At 30.4% G+C, this 17,393-nt stretch overlaps 1 protein-coding gene and 1 pseudogene across 1 annotated transcript; both read left to right on the forward strand.

The window, feature by feature from the left end:
- Nucleotides 1-3,647: 3,647 nt before the first annotated feature.
- Nucleotides 3,648-4,251, forward strand: LOC112701079 (uncharacterized; annotated as a pseudogene).
- Nucleotides 4,252-8,910: 4,659 nt separating this feature from the next.
- LOC112702333 (abscisic acid receptor PYL4) lies at nt 8,911-10,654 on the forward strand. The gene has a single exon (XM_025753324.3). The coding sequence runs from the start codon at nt 9,434-9,436 to the stop codon at nt 10,100-10,102; it is 669 nt and encodes a 222-aa protein (XP_025609109.1). The 5' UTR covers nt 8,911-9,433; the 3' UTR covers nt 10,103-10,654.
- Nucleotides 10,655-17,393: the final 6,739 nt, after the last annotated feature.

A 17,393-nucleotide genomic window follows, 5' to 3' on the forward strand; every position in this document is an offset into this window, starting at 1 on the left:
GAAACTAATGTTTATTTTTATTTTTTAAATTTTTTAAAATTGAATATTATCTTTTTGGGTGTCAATGAAATAGATATAAACAAATTTTCATTTTCTCTAACTCCAACTTATTATATTTTATTAAAAAAAATTTGAAGTGTATTAATATATTAATATTTTAATAATTTTTAACCGTTAATTTTAATTATAAAAAATATAAAATATATATATATATATATATATATATATATATATAACTAAGATCTATGATTAAAATTTAATGTAATACTGATATTCAAAATATTTAAAAACTTTTTTATACTTTAATCAGTATTAAAGTTGTCTATATATATATATATATATATATATATATATATATATATATATATATATATATATATATATATATATATATATATTTTTTGTAGATCGCTAATGAGTTATAATTCAAATGACATAATTTTTTCATACTCATTTAGAAATCGTGAATTCGAATTTCTTATCTTTAAAAAAAATAAAAATAAAAATTATTTTATAAATCTGTATAATTTTATCGAATTTTCAATTAAGTTCTTATATTTTTTTCTTTTCAATTGAGTCCCTACACATTGATTTTTTTTTTGCAATTAAATCCCTACCATGAGAATAACGTTTAATATAATAGAATATTCACATGATTAGGTTAAAATAACTAATTGAGCATATCTCTATTTTTTTAAAATACCTAAAGCATCCTTGACATTTTGTCCCAAAGAAAAAGGGTAGTGTTAGGGAGCCAATGACTTAAGCGTACAATGTGTACAATGGGCTAAATTTTTGGTTCATGAATAAAATGAACATCACCCATACTATCCAGAATAACCATCCAGATGCCAGGGATAACAAACATCTCATGTCATAAAACCACTCATCCCAAAAAACCTAAGCTGATTTTGGGGTTCACCAAGGATCCAACTCTTGACCTTTCGGATTTATAACTCTAATATTATGTCATGAACCCACTCATCCCAAAAGCGTAATCTGACAGGACAATGTAATACTAATAGTCATATCTCTAATACTATCTAAACATTAATTGTACACATTGTACGCTTAGACCATTGGCTCCCTATACTTTCTCAAAGAAAAAAAAAACCTTAGCCAGCCCTAACTTGCTCTCTGAAGATCGTGTGCAGTGCGTTTCTCTTCCGTTGGTCCGTCGTCTTTATCCATATCCATCGTCAACCGTGGTGGACGCTTGGTGGTCCTCCTTCCGTCCGTCGCCTCCGTCTCTCTGCACTGCTCTGTTCTGTGCCATTATGCACTATTTGTCCCTCGCAGCCCTTGCCATGCCTCGCATTGCCTCACCTCACTGCACCACGCTGCGCCTCTCCTCGCCGCACCTCGTCTTGCTGTCTGTACTCGATCTGCCAAAAACAGGTGACATTAAAATTTATTTTTTTTAGTTTTTTAAAGTTGATGAAACATGTTTATGCATATGTCAATTTTATTGAAATATGGCACTGGTTGAATACCTATTACTTGAATTGATTTCTAAATTTTTTTATATAATGGTTTAGAATTTACAATATGAATATATATGTACAGGAATTTTATTAATTGGTGAATTAACATATGAATTAATTTTGCTGATTATGAATTTTATTTATTGTTGATTGTTGTTGCTGTGATGATGCTCAATATTTGTTCAAGTCTTCAGATTCAAAGTATTCGATATGCTTTTTCTTTTAGACTTGATCATACTCCCCTTTCGCTTACTTGGTGTGTATATATCAAGGTTGCAAGAACCGGACCGGTCAATAAACCGGTGAGGTCACTAGTTCAATAGTTTACTGGTTCGACCAGGGTTCAACCGGGATTCAACTAGTTTAATTAAATATTAAATAAAATTATTAAAAAATCTAAAAATAATTTTAAATATATAAATTCAATAATTTCTAACTTATTAAAACTTAAAATTTCACATAATAAATTATCCATTACTTAATATTAGAAGTTCACAAACAACTTCAAACATCAAAGTTTACCTCTGGATGAACCAGTTTGAGAATCTTGAACAGCATTATCTTGTGGCTATGGATTACTTTGTGATTGTTTCATCTGTAACAATCAGAAAATAACTTCAGAAAATCATGAACAAATAAATAATTCAGCAACCAAAATCATGAAGCAACAAACAAATTCATGAAGCCAGCAAACAAACAACTAACCTCAGAAAATGAAAAATCAAAATTAAAACCGAACAAATAAAGCCAGCAAACAAATTCATGAAACTAGCAAACAAACAACTAACCTCAGAAAATGAAAAATCAAAATCAAAACCGAACAAATAAAGCCAGCAAACGAATTCATGAAGCCAGCAAACGAATTCATGAACAAATAACCTCAGAATCATGAAGCCAGCAAACAAACAAATCATGAAGCCAGCAAACAAGCGAATAACCTTAGAAAATAAAAAATCAAAGTCAAAATCGAACAAATAAAGCAGCAAACAAATTCATGAAGCAGCAAACAAATTCATGAGCAAATAACCTTAGAATCATGAAGCCAGCAAACAAACAAGTCATGAAGCCAGCAAACAAGCAAATAACCTTAGAAAATGAAAAATCAAAATCAAAATCGAACAAATAAAGCAGCAAACAAATTCATGAAGCAGCAAATAAATTCATGAAGTCAGCAAACAAATTCATGAACAAATAACCTCAGAATTATGAAGCCAGCAAACAAACAAATCATGAAGCCAGCAAACAAGCAAATAACCTTAGGAAATGAAAAATCAAAATCAAAATCGAACAAATGAAGCAGCAAACAAATTTATGAAGCCAGCAAACAAATTCATGAACAAATAACCTCAGAATCATGAAGCCAGCAAACAAAAAAATCATGACGCCAGCAAACAAAATCATGAACAAATAACAAATAAATCAAAATCACAAACAAATAAATCATATAATCAAGCATAGAAAATCAGAAGGCAGCGAGGAGGACTAAGTGAATAACCGAACAAAAACAGAGTCTTACCAGCGGTGAGTAACGGCGAGGAAAGAGGAGGCGAGCTCGGCGACGACCAACGAAGAGGCGAGCTCGGCGACGACCAACGAGGAGGCGAGCTCGGCGACGACCAACGAAGAGGCGAGCTCAGCGACGAAACAAGACGCGGTGATGGTTGCGACTCTCAACGTCGTCGCTGTTGTCGCTGTGGGATGCGGTGGCGATGGTGGTGCTGAACTGTTGATCCCAGATCCCTCTTCTGGCTTGTGGAGTTGTGGGTGATTTCTGCTGAAAGGATTAGGGCTTCGTTTAGGCAATTAGGCGTTTAGCCTTTCTTTTCTTTTCTTTTCTTTTCTTTTTTTTTTAAAAAGGAAAAACGACGTTGTTTAGCACTTTTTCTTTCTTAACCAAAAACCGCTAAAAAATCAGACGGTTCTCTCGGTTCACCAATTAACTGTTGGTTTGACCAATTTTTTACCAATTTTTTGTCAGACGGTTTTTGACCTTATCCGAACCGGTTAGGTAACCGATTTCCGGTTAATCCGATTGAATCGACCGGTCCGGTTCGATTTTTAGAACCATAGTATTTATATATTGATCCAAATATTATATATATCCTACCTTTTATGTAGTATACTAAGTTTAGAACGAATTTCTCTTATTTTTGTGTTATATAAATGGCAAATTATGGAATTATACAAAGAGTAGCAACCTCTTCCTCAAACTCTTCGTCAAAGCCTGAAAACTATGAACTAAAAGTTCCAAAAATGAAAATCACTTCAAGATTTTCTGCCCTTTTAGCATTTCTTTAACATCAGAATTTGCAGCAGTTCGAATCATAAGAAACTTTGGAACCTATGGCCTATACTACACACACTTTGTGTGGATCATACTATTCATAACTCTTATACTTACCAGAAAAAAGTGTCACTGATTTTTCTTATTATCATGACATACGTGACATCTCTTTATCTTTTGATTCTAAGGACATGGCTAAATTCTTTTTTGCTTGATAAGATCATAAACAAATGGTTTGCGTTGGCTGTGATTGCGGTTGCAACGGCAATGCAGTTGATTTTAACCAACGCTGAGATTCATCTTGTAGTGACTTTGGCTTGTAGTATGTCTCTTGTTTTAGTTCATGCAATTTTATGGATTGGTTTTTATGGTTTTGAGATTGTAGATTACGATGCTAGTTCTGCTGTTACTTCAAGAGAAAGTGCTCCTCTTTTTGTAGTTAATAGAGTGGAGATAAGGTTTCAAATGATGATGTTTCTATGAATAAGATGGTATTTTCAAATTGAAAAAGTATAGGTAAACAATAAAAATACTAGACAATGTGAATAACAGATTTATGAGATGTTTATTTTACTAGGTGATGTGTGGATGATTATTCTAATATTAAGATTTAGGTGGATAATTTAAAAGTATAGTGTGTTTTGATTTGTTGTTCATGTTATTTAAGAAAGTTATTGCTTACCTGACCTTTGAAATTTTAATAACAGTTTTTGTTTTAAGTGTAATTATTTGAAATATGTTTGATTATTTATATTTCTTATTGAATGGCAAGTTATGACTTTGATAAATTTATTATGTTGATAGGATCATATATAGTTGCATATATTTGTTTTTATATGCAATAAATTGTTTTTACAATTATTTGATAAGGTATTTTGGATATGATAAGGTATGTTAATATCTATGGTGTATCATGATATGATAAAGACATAAATGATATTCTATGAATTTATACAAATGTAAAATATTACATGATCATAATAAATATTTGAATGATGGAAATGGAATTTTATATATATATTTATTACTACAATTTTTGTTTATTTTATCCATTTTTTTTGTATGTTCTTAAGATAAGGTATTTTAGAAATAAAAAAAATGTATTTTTGGTACAAGTTGTATATAAATAAAGCAAAAGAATGATAGTGACAAAATAAAAGAGATTATAAGAATATCTTTCAATGCATAGAATTATTGAATAGGAATTATAAGAATATCTTTCATATTGAATATTTATGATTTCACTAAATTTTTAATTAGATTCTTGTATTTTTTTTTAATTAAGTTTTTAAGGGTATACAAGTAATTTTATAATTTACTAACATTTTTTCGATGTTTAACGTTAATAAAGACTAAATTAAAAAAAATTAATGTATAAAAATTCAATTAATATATATATATATATATATATATATATATATATATATATATATATATATATATATATATATATAAAAGAAAGAATAGTGATGGATTTTCATCTTGCTCGATCTCATGTCGCCCTGCCTAAGACTCTTTTTGCACTGAGATGGATAGAGTATCCATAGATATTATCTAGATCTAACGTTCTCACTACAATTTATAAGTGTCGGTTGACAATAATAAAAACAATTTTATACAACATTTACACTGACTAATTATTGAGAACTTTGTTAGATGGAAAAATAATTAGGGTAGTAATTATTGTCAAGTTAAATTAAAAAATAGCAATACTATATAGTTAATAAATATCACCATTTTTAATTAATACTTAACTAGTAATAATTTATATATAGATATTTTGTATATAAAAATAAATAAATTATATATGTATTTATCAAAATTTTATATATATAAATTAATATAATTTAAATTTATATTTTTAACATTTATACACATAAATTAATAAAATTTAATTATTAAAAATATTTTAATATTTATGTTGAACAAATAATAATAAAAAATATTAAAAATTGGTGACCCAAAATTTTATCTGAAAGAACAAATTTGTATTACGATAATTAAAGAAGATAAATCTGCACTACCTTTTATTAAACGCGTTATCTTAATCCATATGTTGTGGATCAATTTGCATTTCTTTAGAAAAGTTCGATGATCAATTTGTACTATATTATTTTAAACATAAGGTTAAAAATTCCCCTAACTGAAGGAAATAATTTTCTTTAGTAAATACTCAAAGTGATTATTAACAAATTTAAGATCGAACATTTAATTTCTAATAAATTTTTATCTTCTAAAAATTTTTAAAATTATTTTTGTTAAAAAATTAATTTTATTGTCACTTTAAATTAAATTTTAATATGTATATTAAATAAATAAATTTTATTATGTTAAATAATTAATTCTTAAAAAATATATGTTAAAATAAATTAATCCGTTTTAAAAGTAATTCAAAGTCTAATCTATTTAAGAAAAATAATTCTCAAACATTTTTACAAAATAAAAATTTGTTAAATATCAAAATATCTTATATGATTTTTCTTTAAATGTATATTATTGGCCATGTATTTTATTTTAAATAAAGTTGAATTGAGTGGAACTAGGAACAGTGGACCCCATAAAAACCGCAACAAGTTACAAAATATCGATTGTGATTGGTCAAAAGACAGCAAGGCATATCGTCAAAGCTAAGTTAATTACATAATTTTTTAAATAGAATTTTTTTATTATTATAAAAAATATAAATAAATAATTCTTAACTATCCAATTTTAAATCACTGCAATTAATAATAATTAGTTCTGTATTTAAAAAAAATAAAATTTAAATAAATATTAATTAATAATAATTAATTAATATAAAATATAATTCAAAAATATTATTGACTTATTGTTGATTAAATTTCTGTTAGTACCTAATAGAATTGTATTATAAATTAATAGCTCTAATTATAATAATTCAAAAGTAATAGCTATATTATTGTAGACAAAAAAAGTTATTAAATTAATTATTTATACAAAATATATATATTAAAAGTTAAATCTATATGTAATTAATATATATAATAACTAATCTGATAGGTTTTTTTTTTTTGAGTGTACACTATATTTTTGTAAAACTAATTACTTTTCTAACTATTGTTTGAACAGTATTATTTTTGAAATATTAACAATAATACTCTAAAACGTTGTCATAATTTTTTGGCAAACCGACCAATTCACTAGATTTCATGATCAAAATTCTTATCCATCGAGCAGAGGATGTAGACATTTTAAAGGAGGGTTTAAATATATGAACAAGTTTTTTTTTTTTTTCCAGATCTAAACCCGAAGCACATAGTTAAAACATAAATACTTTAATTTGCATAGTCGTTAATATTGGTTACTTAGTATTTAATAATATATTAATATTGAAATCTCTAATAATTAAATCCGGTAGATGTTTACTTAGTTTATTTATTTATGTTATTTTATTTCCATTTTCCGGAAAGACAAATTAAACTAAAGTAGGAGGTACTATTGTAGGTAAGTTAATTATTAATTTGGAAAAAAAGAAAAAGAGGGAAAAGAACACAAGTTGGGAGAAGTTGGTGAGAATAGGGCAACAAAGAAGGGATAAGGACACAAAAGAAAGTTCGAAGATATGGAATCATTGGAAGTGTTTTAAGAGTAAATTAAACGATAATACCAACAGCCTTAGATGATTAAAGTTGACAAGGTAAAAAAGTATGCCCAACTTGATATATAAAATTATTATGAGATTATATATATCCTTGTTAAGCTAAGTTTCTTTGAATATATATGTTGACGCATTTTATATATGTGTATGTATATGTTCTTCCCTCTTAAGTAAATGTAAATACATATGGCAAGCTTTATGTTTTTGATATATCAGCGTAATCTTTGTTATTTAATTTGTTGAATATAGTGGTATTTATCAATTAATTAGCTTGGCACACGATCAATTCACGAAAATGTATTAGTATACAAGTTCAAAATTTAAAGAAGATAATTGCATGCTACAAATTATCTCTTAGCTAAAAGTATACAGATATCTTAAAAATACATTTTATTTATGAACTTGTTAAAAAGTTTTAGAAATATTTTAGTTATTGATGAAGATGAGTGAACAAAAAATATTTTGATTAATAAAAATATTTAACAAAAATATATATGTAATCCCTTGTGACAAAATAATTGTAATAACTTACATTATTCATGATGATTTCTTTTTGAAGTTTTATTTGAGTCGTGTTTTGTGCTTTTCCCGTTTACATACAATCGGCATCTTTGAAAGTTGTTTTTTATTGATAATAGTAGTATACTGTATATTCGTTCAAGTTAATTTTCAGATAATTCAACTACTTTATTAGTTGTAGGTTGTTATCAAAATGTACCATGTGAGCAATGTCTTCTATAATATATACTACTTGTCCATTTGACATTTCAAACTACTATATATACCAAACCAAGCAGAAATATTTATTATCGTGATAAATTCTTTCCATGATCGAAATAAATAACAATAGGTACTTCAGAATAATCTAATGAATAATGACTTATAAACTATGATAAAAAAAAAATCTTTTTATGGTAATTGATTTTTGGTATTTATATGATATTTTTTATTAATTTATTAGCTATCAAATCCAAAGTGAAAGAAAAGACTGTACTATAAAATATATGTTACATGCTTAATATTATGCATGTCGTCATCGTGCCAACTTGCTCATTTCTTTCTATTCAAAATTTAACCGGACAAAAGCATCCAATTATTTTTTTTTTTTGCTTTGGAAAAATCTGTGTACAACTAATTGAACAATATTATCGCAAGCAACTTGTTCAATTTGTGCAGGGACTTTCTAGAGTTTTCCTTCAAATTCACAAATATATTATCTATTTCCAAAGACGCCCTAGGAATGCATGCAAAAACAAAAGAAAAAAAAATGAATGGATCAAGAAAAAATCAACGAGAAGAAAAAGTAAGGAGATATAGATTATAGCGGCATGCAGAGAGAGAGAAGATAGGCTTTCTTTTCACATGAATTAATAATCAGCAAACAACTTAAGAAAAGAGATAAATAAATTATTATTATTTTCTTGCAAGTTAACAATAAAATAATAATTGATGGAGTGGCAAAGTTGCAGTTTGATGTAAATAAATAAATAAAGAAAAGGGAACATTGATAAAACCAAGTCTAAAGATAGCTGCTACTTGCAAGTTGAGGATCCACTTGCAAGCACCGCCATATTTCCTTTCATGTCCCTCTTTCAGTTCAATTCAATTCAATACCAATCATATTTCATAAAATTAAGCACCAAATCAATTAAGCTAATCCAAGTTGGATTACGGAAAATATTATATTAACTATTAAATTATTAAATATTAACCACCAAACCCAAAGCAAAAGAAAGGGCAAGCTAGTGGCTAGACTGTATTATAGCCGTCTCATTTTTTAATTTTAATTTCCCCTCTGACACAAATATATCAAAAGTTCAAAACCCTCACATTTATATATTTGCAATTGCTTATTCAACAACCACATAATCAATCAAAAATTGAAGTTAGAAGAGATATATATAAGACCCTTACCCAAAAGCAAAACTAGTATCTCTTAGGTTTGGTGGGGAGAGGAGAGAAAAAGAGAGAGAACAACATACCTTACAATATTTAATATTATTATTATTAGAAAATAATAATAATAATAATTTATTTGTTATTTCGAGAATGCCTTCTCCTCTTCAACTCCACCGCTTCGATCCTTCCACCGACGCAGCGACCGCCACAGCAACAGCCATCGCCACCGGCGTCAACTTCCCCAAGGAGCACGCCTTCACGGCAACAGCGTCTCCATCGCCGCCGTGCCTTCTCCCGGAGGCTCTAGCACGGCACCACGCGCACGGAGTTGGACCGCACCAGTGCTGCTCCTCCGTGATCCAGTCCATTGACGCTCCGGTATCCACCGTGTGGTCCGTCGTGCGCCGCTTCGACAACCCGCAGGGATACAAGAACTTCGTCAAGAGCTGCCACGTCGTCGCCTCGGGAAACGGCGGAGACGACGGAATCGGAGTCGGCGCGTTGCGCGAGGTGCGCGTGGTTTCCGGCTTGCCAGCTGAGTCAAGCACGGAACGGTTAGAGATCTTGGATGACGAGCGCCACGTCATCAGCTTCAGCGTCGTAGGCGGAGACCACCGTTTGAGGAACTACCGCTCCGTTACAACGCTTCACGGTGACGGTAACGGCGGAACAGTTGTGATTGAATCGTACGTCGTTGATGTACCGATCGGTAACACTAAAGAAGAGACTTGCGTGTTCGTTGATACGATCGTACGGTGCAACTTGCAGTCCCTCGCTCAGATCGCTGAGAACATGGCCAAAACAACCCCTCACAAATGAAGCAAAAAAAAAAAAGTAACCGTCATTCATTTTCTTTTCTTTTTTTATTTTATTTTGATATGCTGAGTTGGAATTTCGGAGAGGAAGAGCAGAAGGAGGGAAGGAATAAGTGTTACTCTTTTCTTCTCCAAAACTAAAACCTCGCGTTTTTCGGATTCGGATTCTGGTTCGGATTCGGGTCTTTGTTACTGCGATTGTATCATTGATGATGCATGTGCCTGGTGTTGGGAATTGGTTAGATCAGTAGGTTTTGGAGGACCGTTGGTCAGAAAGGAAAATGGTTGAATGTGATTATTCTATATATATGAGATGAGAAATGTTCATATATATGCCTCAGATTTTTTCCGTTCTACTGTTGATTCTGATCAAGAGGTGCTGCTGTTGCTGCTGATGCTGCTTTTTTCACCAAATCGATGGTGGTTGAAATGATAGAGGATAGTTCAATTGTGGTATACTGGTACTAGTTTTTGTTTCTGTAAATTAAATTCGTCTTAATTTGTAGTGGATTATTTGATGATTCTATATCGATTGGGAGCTTGTTCCTTTTTAGTATTTCTTTAATTTTCACTGTTCTTTTATGAGATTAATTTCTGGTACTGCACTCATCAATATCAGTTTCAGTTAGTGAGATGGTTAGTTGAAATGGTTGGCCATGAAAAATGCATCAATTGATGGGAAAATCTAATCTTCCAAATTATTCAAAACCTTTATTCTGCACCTGGCCCTCAATTTTGGAAAATTTTTAAAAATCATAACCTTAGCAGCCTCCACATATTTGACCTCAAAGCTAGCTTCCACATATTTGACCTCAAATCGAAAATCAAAATGCGGAGTCAATTTTTTTTAGTTGGTAATCACTTGTGGATTTAATCATTATTTAGATACTTATAAAATAAGAAATTAAGAAGTTTTTGTTAGGTTAGCATTATCGTCAATTAATAGTAGAAATTCATATTTGATTTATAGAAAAGTGGACTTTTTTTTTTTAATTTAAGTCTCGCAATTTCATTTTAATCATTTCATATAAAAAGAAATTAGGAAGTTTAATATTTCGATACCAAGCTCTGGTAATATTACTTATATTAGTGTAGTAGTTACCAGTGTTAATATTTTCAGTGATTTTTTTAACAGTGGTAATTGGTTGCTAAGTCATTAAATAGTCTTTTTTTTTTTTGTCGAGTGTTATATGATAATATCGCTCCTTTTAATCAATGGGAGAATTTTATTGGTAGGAGTAGGATACTAGGATCGGGTAATACGTTTGGAAGAAGGTTTACTTCCTCCTTCTTTCGATCTATGAGAAGATTTTATTGGATAGCATGATTTTTGGATTTTGGTGTTGTAGGATCTTTTTTTATATATAATAATAATAATAAAAAAATATTATATAATTAATAAATATTATTATTTTTTATCAGTATTTAATCAATAATAATTTATATTTATAGATATATTGTATAAAAAAATATATAATTTATACTTATATTATTAAAATTTTATCTACATAAATTAATACTGTTTATATTTATATTTTTTAAAATTTATATATATAAATTAATAAAATTTATTTATTAAGGATAATTTAATATTTATACTAACTAAATAATAACAAAAAATATTATCAAATTAATGAGTTTCACAATATGTGCCTTTACGTTGTTTTTAAAGATTTGGCTGTTGATTTTATAAATCAAACTTTGATTGGGAGTTCAAATTTATGTTAGCCATTATATTTGAGAATAAATATTTTTGAAGAAAACAGAAAAAAGAAAACTGAAGAGAGTAGCCATGTGAATTGATCTATATATGATGGTGTGTCACCTCAATGACGCGTTTTGAAGAGAGTAGCGAAGATATATGCATGCATTAATGCATATAATGAGAGACGCAGAGGGCAGCCAACAATATGCAGCAGTAATATAAACGGCAAGAAAGTGTATTAATTACGTGACTTGCAAGTTTACTTTCTTTCTTCGTCACTCCATCCATGAATTCCTTCATTTTCTTATGTTATCCATACACACTCAGTCGGTGCATGACCATGACGGTGCCTTCCTTAATTTTTTCCGGATGGAGAGAAATTCACGGACAATTATTTTTGTACTAGGTTTTTATCAATTTCTCGATTTCGCCCTCTAAACATGTATGTGTATATTTCGGATCTTGATCATAAGAAAAAGCATATATACCATTACAATTCCGCTAGTAAAAAAAAAAAAGTTTTACGATTAGGATTTACTATCTGAAATTTATAATCAATTATATCTCACTATAATTACAGAAGTTTTACATATAAAAAAGTATGGGTGTCAATATAATTGATGTACAATATATACAATAACAATATTTTTGTAATTAAAACTAAATAATAATTAAATTAATTAATATTATTTATTTTCAATTTCAAATTCAATCTAAATAAAAATTTTATATCGTAAACAATGCAAACCTGAAAACTGTCAATCTTTTCTCCCATTTGTATGTTTATTTTTTTGATATTCTCATCTTCTCTCAACGGTGTCGTTCTGCAATCCGCAACAGCTGCCAGCGCGCATAGCTTCAGAAGACGTCGCCGTACGCACTCCGAAAGACCGAGCAACACCGTCGCGCAGTATAACTGCCTTCCTCTCCTCATTGTGAACAGAATTGCTCTTATCCAATCTCATTCTCTCCCCGTGTTGCGCCGCTACTCACAACACGTACAATTTCCGGTTTCTCTTTTTTGGTGTGTGCGTTGAAATTTTCCTTTTTCCCCTGTTTGAGTTGTGGATTTCTTTGGGTATGATAGGTTTAATGCAAAATAATTAATTTTTTTAATTTATTGATTTCAATTGAAAAATGTTGATGCTTTTGGAGATTGGCATCTAGCTGCTGGAACAGTACATGTGTATGATTGTGTGTAAAGATGTATTAGGTAACAAATATACAAAATAACGATTTTGATGCATTCCAATCAGTAAAACATTCCAATCAGTAAAATAGTCCGAATGTTCATTTTAGGAAGACGGATTGAGAGTTCAATAAAAAATTGCATATTCATTTTATTATAATTATGAATGGTTTATCCATTATAAAGTGGATAGTTATTTTGGGTATACTATTTGTAGTACAATTTATTACACTGTTGTGTTAATGTAAACAAAAAATTTAAAGAAAAAACTGAAATAGGCTAGATGTTCGTTTTACTAGGTAGACTGATAGTTATTTTCATTTTAATTTGGGTGTTTAATTAATTTGGATTGAATTTAACATAATTTTACATGGAGTCTATTATAATTTGAAATTTTAAACTAAGAGGAATATTCATTTTAGTATAATTGTAGATGGTTCTTTTTATTCTAAAGTGGATGATTACTTTGGGTATATTATTTGTAGTATAATTTATGATTCTATTGTGTTGATGTAAACAAAAAATTAAAAGAGAAACTAAAATAGGATGGATGTTCGTTTTTTAACTTATATTAAGCCAAATAAATAGTCCATTGTACATATTTTACAGATGCTTTATTGGCTCCTTAGCGAGATTCTTTACATATGTATTTAATAATTTAACAGTTAGTAGAAAAAATGAGTTTTACATAAATAATTAATTAATTGTATATTAATATATTGATAAAAGTAATTAATTTTAAAATTTATTATTTAAACATATGAATCTAATTTGATGATCAGATAAATTTTTTCAGTAACTCCATAAATTAAAAAACTCATATATTTCATTATACATTATTAGATCAATAAAAGTATTATGCATAATTAATTATATATAGTTTTGGTTTAAAAAGAAAAAGGGACAAATACGAATAGAATAAGGTATTTTTGTTATTTAATATTGTGTGATCCGATGCATGTGACATTGTGAGTTTGTGACTGAACCATCCAATTGATAAGGTAAAAATTGAAGGCGAATATCATTGTTGTACATAAATGTTGAGTAATGAAAGGAAAAGAACATCAAATAAAGGAAACAATATATATAGAATTTATCTGTATGACAATGACTAGGGTGGTTGTGTATGCATACATTTTGATAACGACGTTATTATTATAGTACTCGTTTTTGTATGGTGGACGAATCAACCTCCTTAGTGCAACTTGCCTATGCTGAACTCAACTTGTTCAATAAAAAATATGGTCAAGTTGCCATTCTCTGTCTCCTCACTAATACTCTAATAATATTCTATCTCCCTCTCTCTATTTTAACAATAGCTATTATTAATTTTTTTATATCATAATACAAATGGGATCGGAAGAGATTGATACGGATTGGCAAGTTGGGTTGCAAGTTGGTCAGAAAGGGCCTTCTCCTTTCATTAATTATTAATGTTTGTTTACCTTATATGTGTTTCCTTTTGTTTCTCTTATTCTCCTTTACAAGCAATTAGATAGCAAGTGTCCCGTGACTCATTTTTCCCACAAAAACACGTTTTCAAACTATATTTAGTTTAAGCTTTTTCTCCTTTCTAAAAAATTATAACGTTTAGTGCTAATGCAAATAACACCACTTAATTATTGTAACTGTTTCTGTGGTCAATCTTAAAAAGAGGTATAGCTTGTCCATTTCAGATAAAATAGGGTATATATCGACTTTAAGAGAAATAACAACGACGGATATTTATAAAGATTATCTATCACTCAAGTTAAAAATTGTGAGATAAAGTATATTATTATTCTCAAAATAAATAATGTACCTTCTTTTTCTTGTGTCCTATTCTTATAGAATGAATTAAGTTTCGCCTTGTTCTATAGTACGGTGTGCGGTTAATTTATTTGACCTAATCCTCTTTTGGTTCGGTATATTGCGGAAGTTATATATAACTACCTCTTTTCTTTTCTCTCTCCTAAAATAAGGATCTTTGCTTTGTTTTATTTAACATGTTGTTGATTTATAGGATTAACAGGTATGAGCTATAACAAATGCATCAGTAACATATAAAAACCAAAACTAAAACGTTCTATTACTTGAAAATGTGATATATGTTTAGATTTAAATATGATTTGTTACCTATAAGCCCAAACTGAGTCCACCTATAAATCAGAACTATAATAAACATGCATAACAAACCACATGAAATCTGAACAAATATAAATAAATACGTAATTGTGATCTCATAACGGACTTATTCTGTTAAGTCAAATATCACTCAGGAGCAGTTACCATAAAAGTAGGCCAATATCTTCAACATTTCCGAGAATATCAATAACCGTCTACAACACAAACAATCATATAAATGCACAAACTCCTGAGACGAGTAAGGTACATTGTTCACGATGAACAACATATATCTCGTTTTATACTCTTTCTAACTTGAGCGTTGGAGTATCTTTGCAGGTGCTCACCGCCACTGTTCTTAAAGGAGCCGACGTATATCTCATCCAACTCAAAGAGAAACAAGTTCGAACATTAAGTAGGACGAGCAATACCTTGAAGCTGGTTATCTATGCAGGAACATTTAGTGTCCACTGTGGGCCGAAGATTTAAACTAACCCTACTTTCATCTCTCCTACACTATTGTTGCCGCTTTTTTGCAGGTCACAACCTATGGTGGACGAGCCAAGCAACCCCCCTTATCCCCCCACTCAAGCTGAGCTATTGGCCATCAACAAATTTCTAAGAGTGGAAAACCAAAGAATGGCCGACCTGTTACGTCAGAAGCAAAACAGCCAAAGTAAGGGAGGGGAACACAAGAACACTGAGAACAAAGATGATCAAGACGAGCACTCGTCAAAAGCCAAGCCTATAATAACAACATCCACAAAGTCAATGGTGAAGAGGACAAACCTGTTTTTAAAAGACATCATGAACTTCCAAATGCACAAAAACTTCACCTTACCGACATTGAAACCTTATGAAGGAATTGGCGATTCCAACATGCATGTCATCAAGTTTTACACAATGATGTTCATGAACGGTGCATCCGATCCAATACTCTATCGTACATTTCCTACCTTTTTAGATGGTATTACCTTGATTTGGTCTTCTAATTTGCCTGCAGGTTCTATATCAAGTTTTGACGATCTAGCCCATCTCTTCGTCAAAAAATTTGCTACATCAACGATCTATGTGCACGACTAAGACTACCTTAGCACCATAAAGTAAGGACAGCATAAAAGTCTTAAAGACTACATGACGAGGTTTGCCAAGGCAACCATGGAGATACCTAACCTCAATCCAAAGGTCCATCTACATGCATTAAAGAGTGGACTCTACCCTGAAAAATTCCAAGAGACTATAGTTGTAACAAAATTATAGACATTGGCTGAGTTCCGAAAAAAAGCCACAAACTAGATCGAAATAAAAGTGCTCCGACAAATTCGAAAGGTGGAAAGGCCTAACCCTCGCAAAGAAGAAGACAAGAGAAACAAATACTCAAGCAATAGGACGGACCAAAAACCATTCAAGATTACACTAAAATTCGACACATACACCCATTTTAACACCAAAAGAGAAGACATCTTACACTCCAAATTGATCAAACCACTAAACAAGGCAGGGACATACAAAGACTAGCGATATGCGGACAAATCCAAGTATTACACTTTCCATAAAAAATATGGACACACTACAGATGATTGCGTTATAGCAAAAGACCTCCTTGAAAAGCTATCTCGCCAAGGCCTACCAAACAAATACATTGATAGCCGAGGACAACGACGTAAACGAAAGACCTCGGCCAACACTCCAAATCAAATGACAATTACAAAGACAAATGGAAGAAGGTAGATGAAAATCCTAACCAACCTCATAGAGTTATTAACTATATTTCTGGTGATTCATAGGTGGAGGATGAGCAACTTGACTAGAAAGAGGTCCTACAGGACCATGATGTTAGTCACTGGCTCTGAGCCGATCTATACCACCAACGTGAACATCCCAAATGTCACATTCAGTTCCTCAGATTACACAGCTTTATATAAAAGCCTTGATCACCCTGTAGTTATATCACTTCAATTTGGTGAGCCCTTGGTGGAAAAAGTCCTTATGGACCCAGAAAGTAACACTGATGTACTGCTTTATTCCACATACCAAAAAATGAAGCTAAGTGACAAAGCTCTACAACCATCTACATGGGAATTGGTAGGTTTTTTAGGTGAATATGTTCCAATCCGAGGTTATATATGGTTACAAATAACACTAGGTAATTATCTCGATTGTAAGACCCTAGACATTCAATATTTGGTTGTGGACTACAAAAGTCCATATAACATCATTCTAGGTAGACCTTCTTTAAATACTTTTTGTGCCATTGTTTCTAATATATACCTGTGTGTCAAGTTTTCTTTGCAGGAT

Source organism: Arachis hypogaea, chromosome 7 (assembly GCF_003086295.3).
Source record: "Arachis hypogaea cultivar Tifrunner chromosome 7, arahy.Tifrunner.gnm2.J5K5, whole genome shotgun sequence".
NCBI lineage: Eukaryota > Viridiplantae > Streptophyta > Magnoliopsida > Fabales > Fabaceae > Arachis > Arachis hypogaea.

What these genes read in the sequence shown, in the direction of transcription:
- LOC112702333 (XM_025753324.3), top strand. Translation starts at nt 9,434, where the DNA reads ATGCCTTCTCCTCTTCAACTCCACCGCTTCGATCCTTCCACCGACGCA.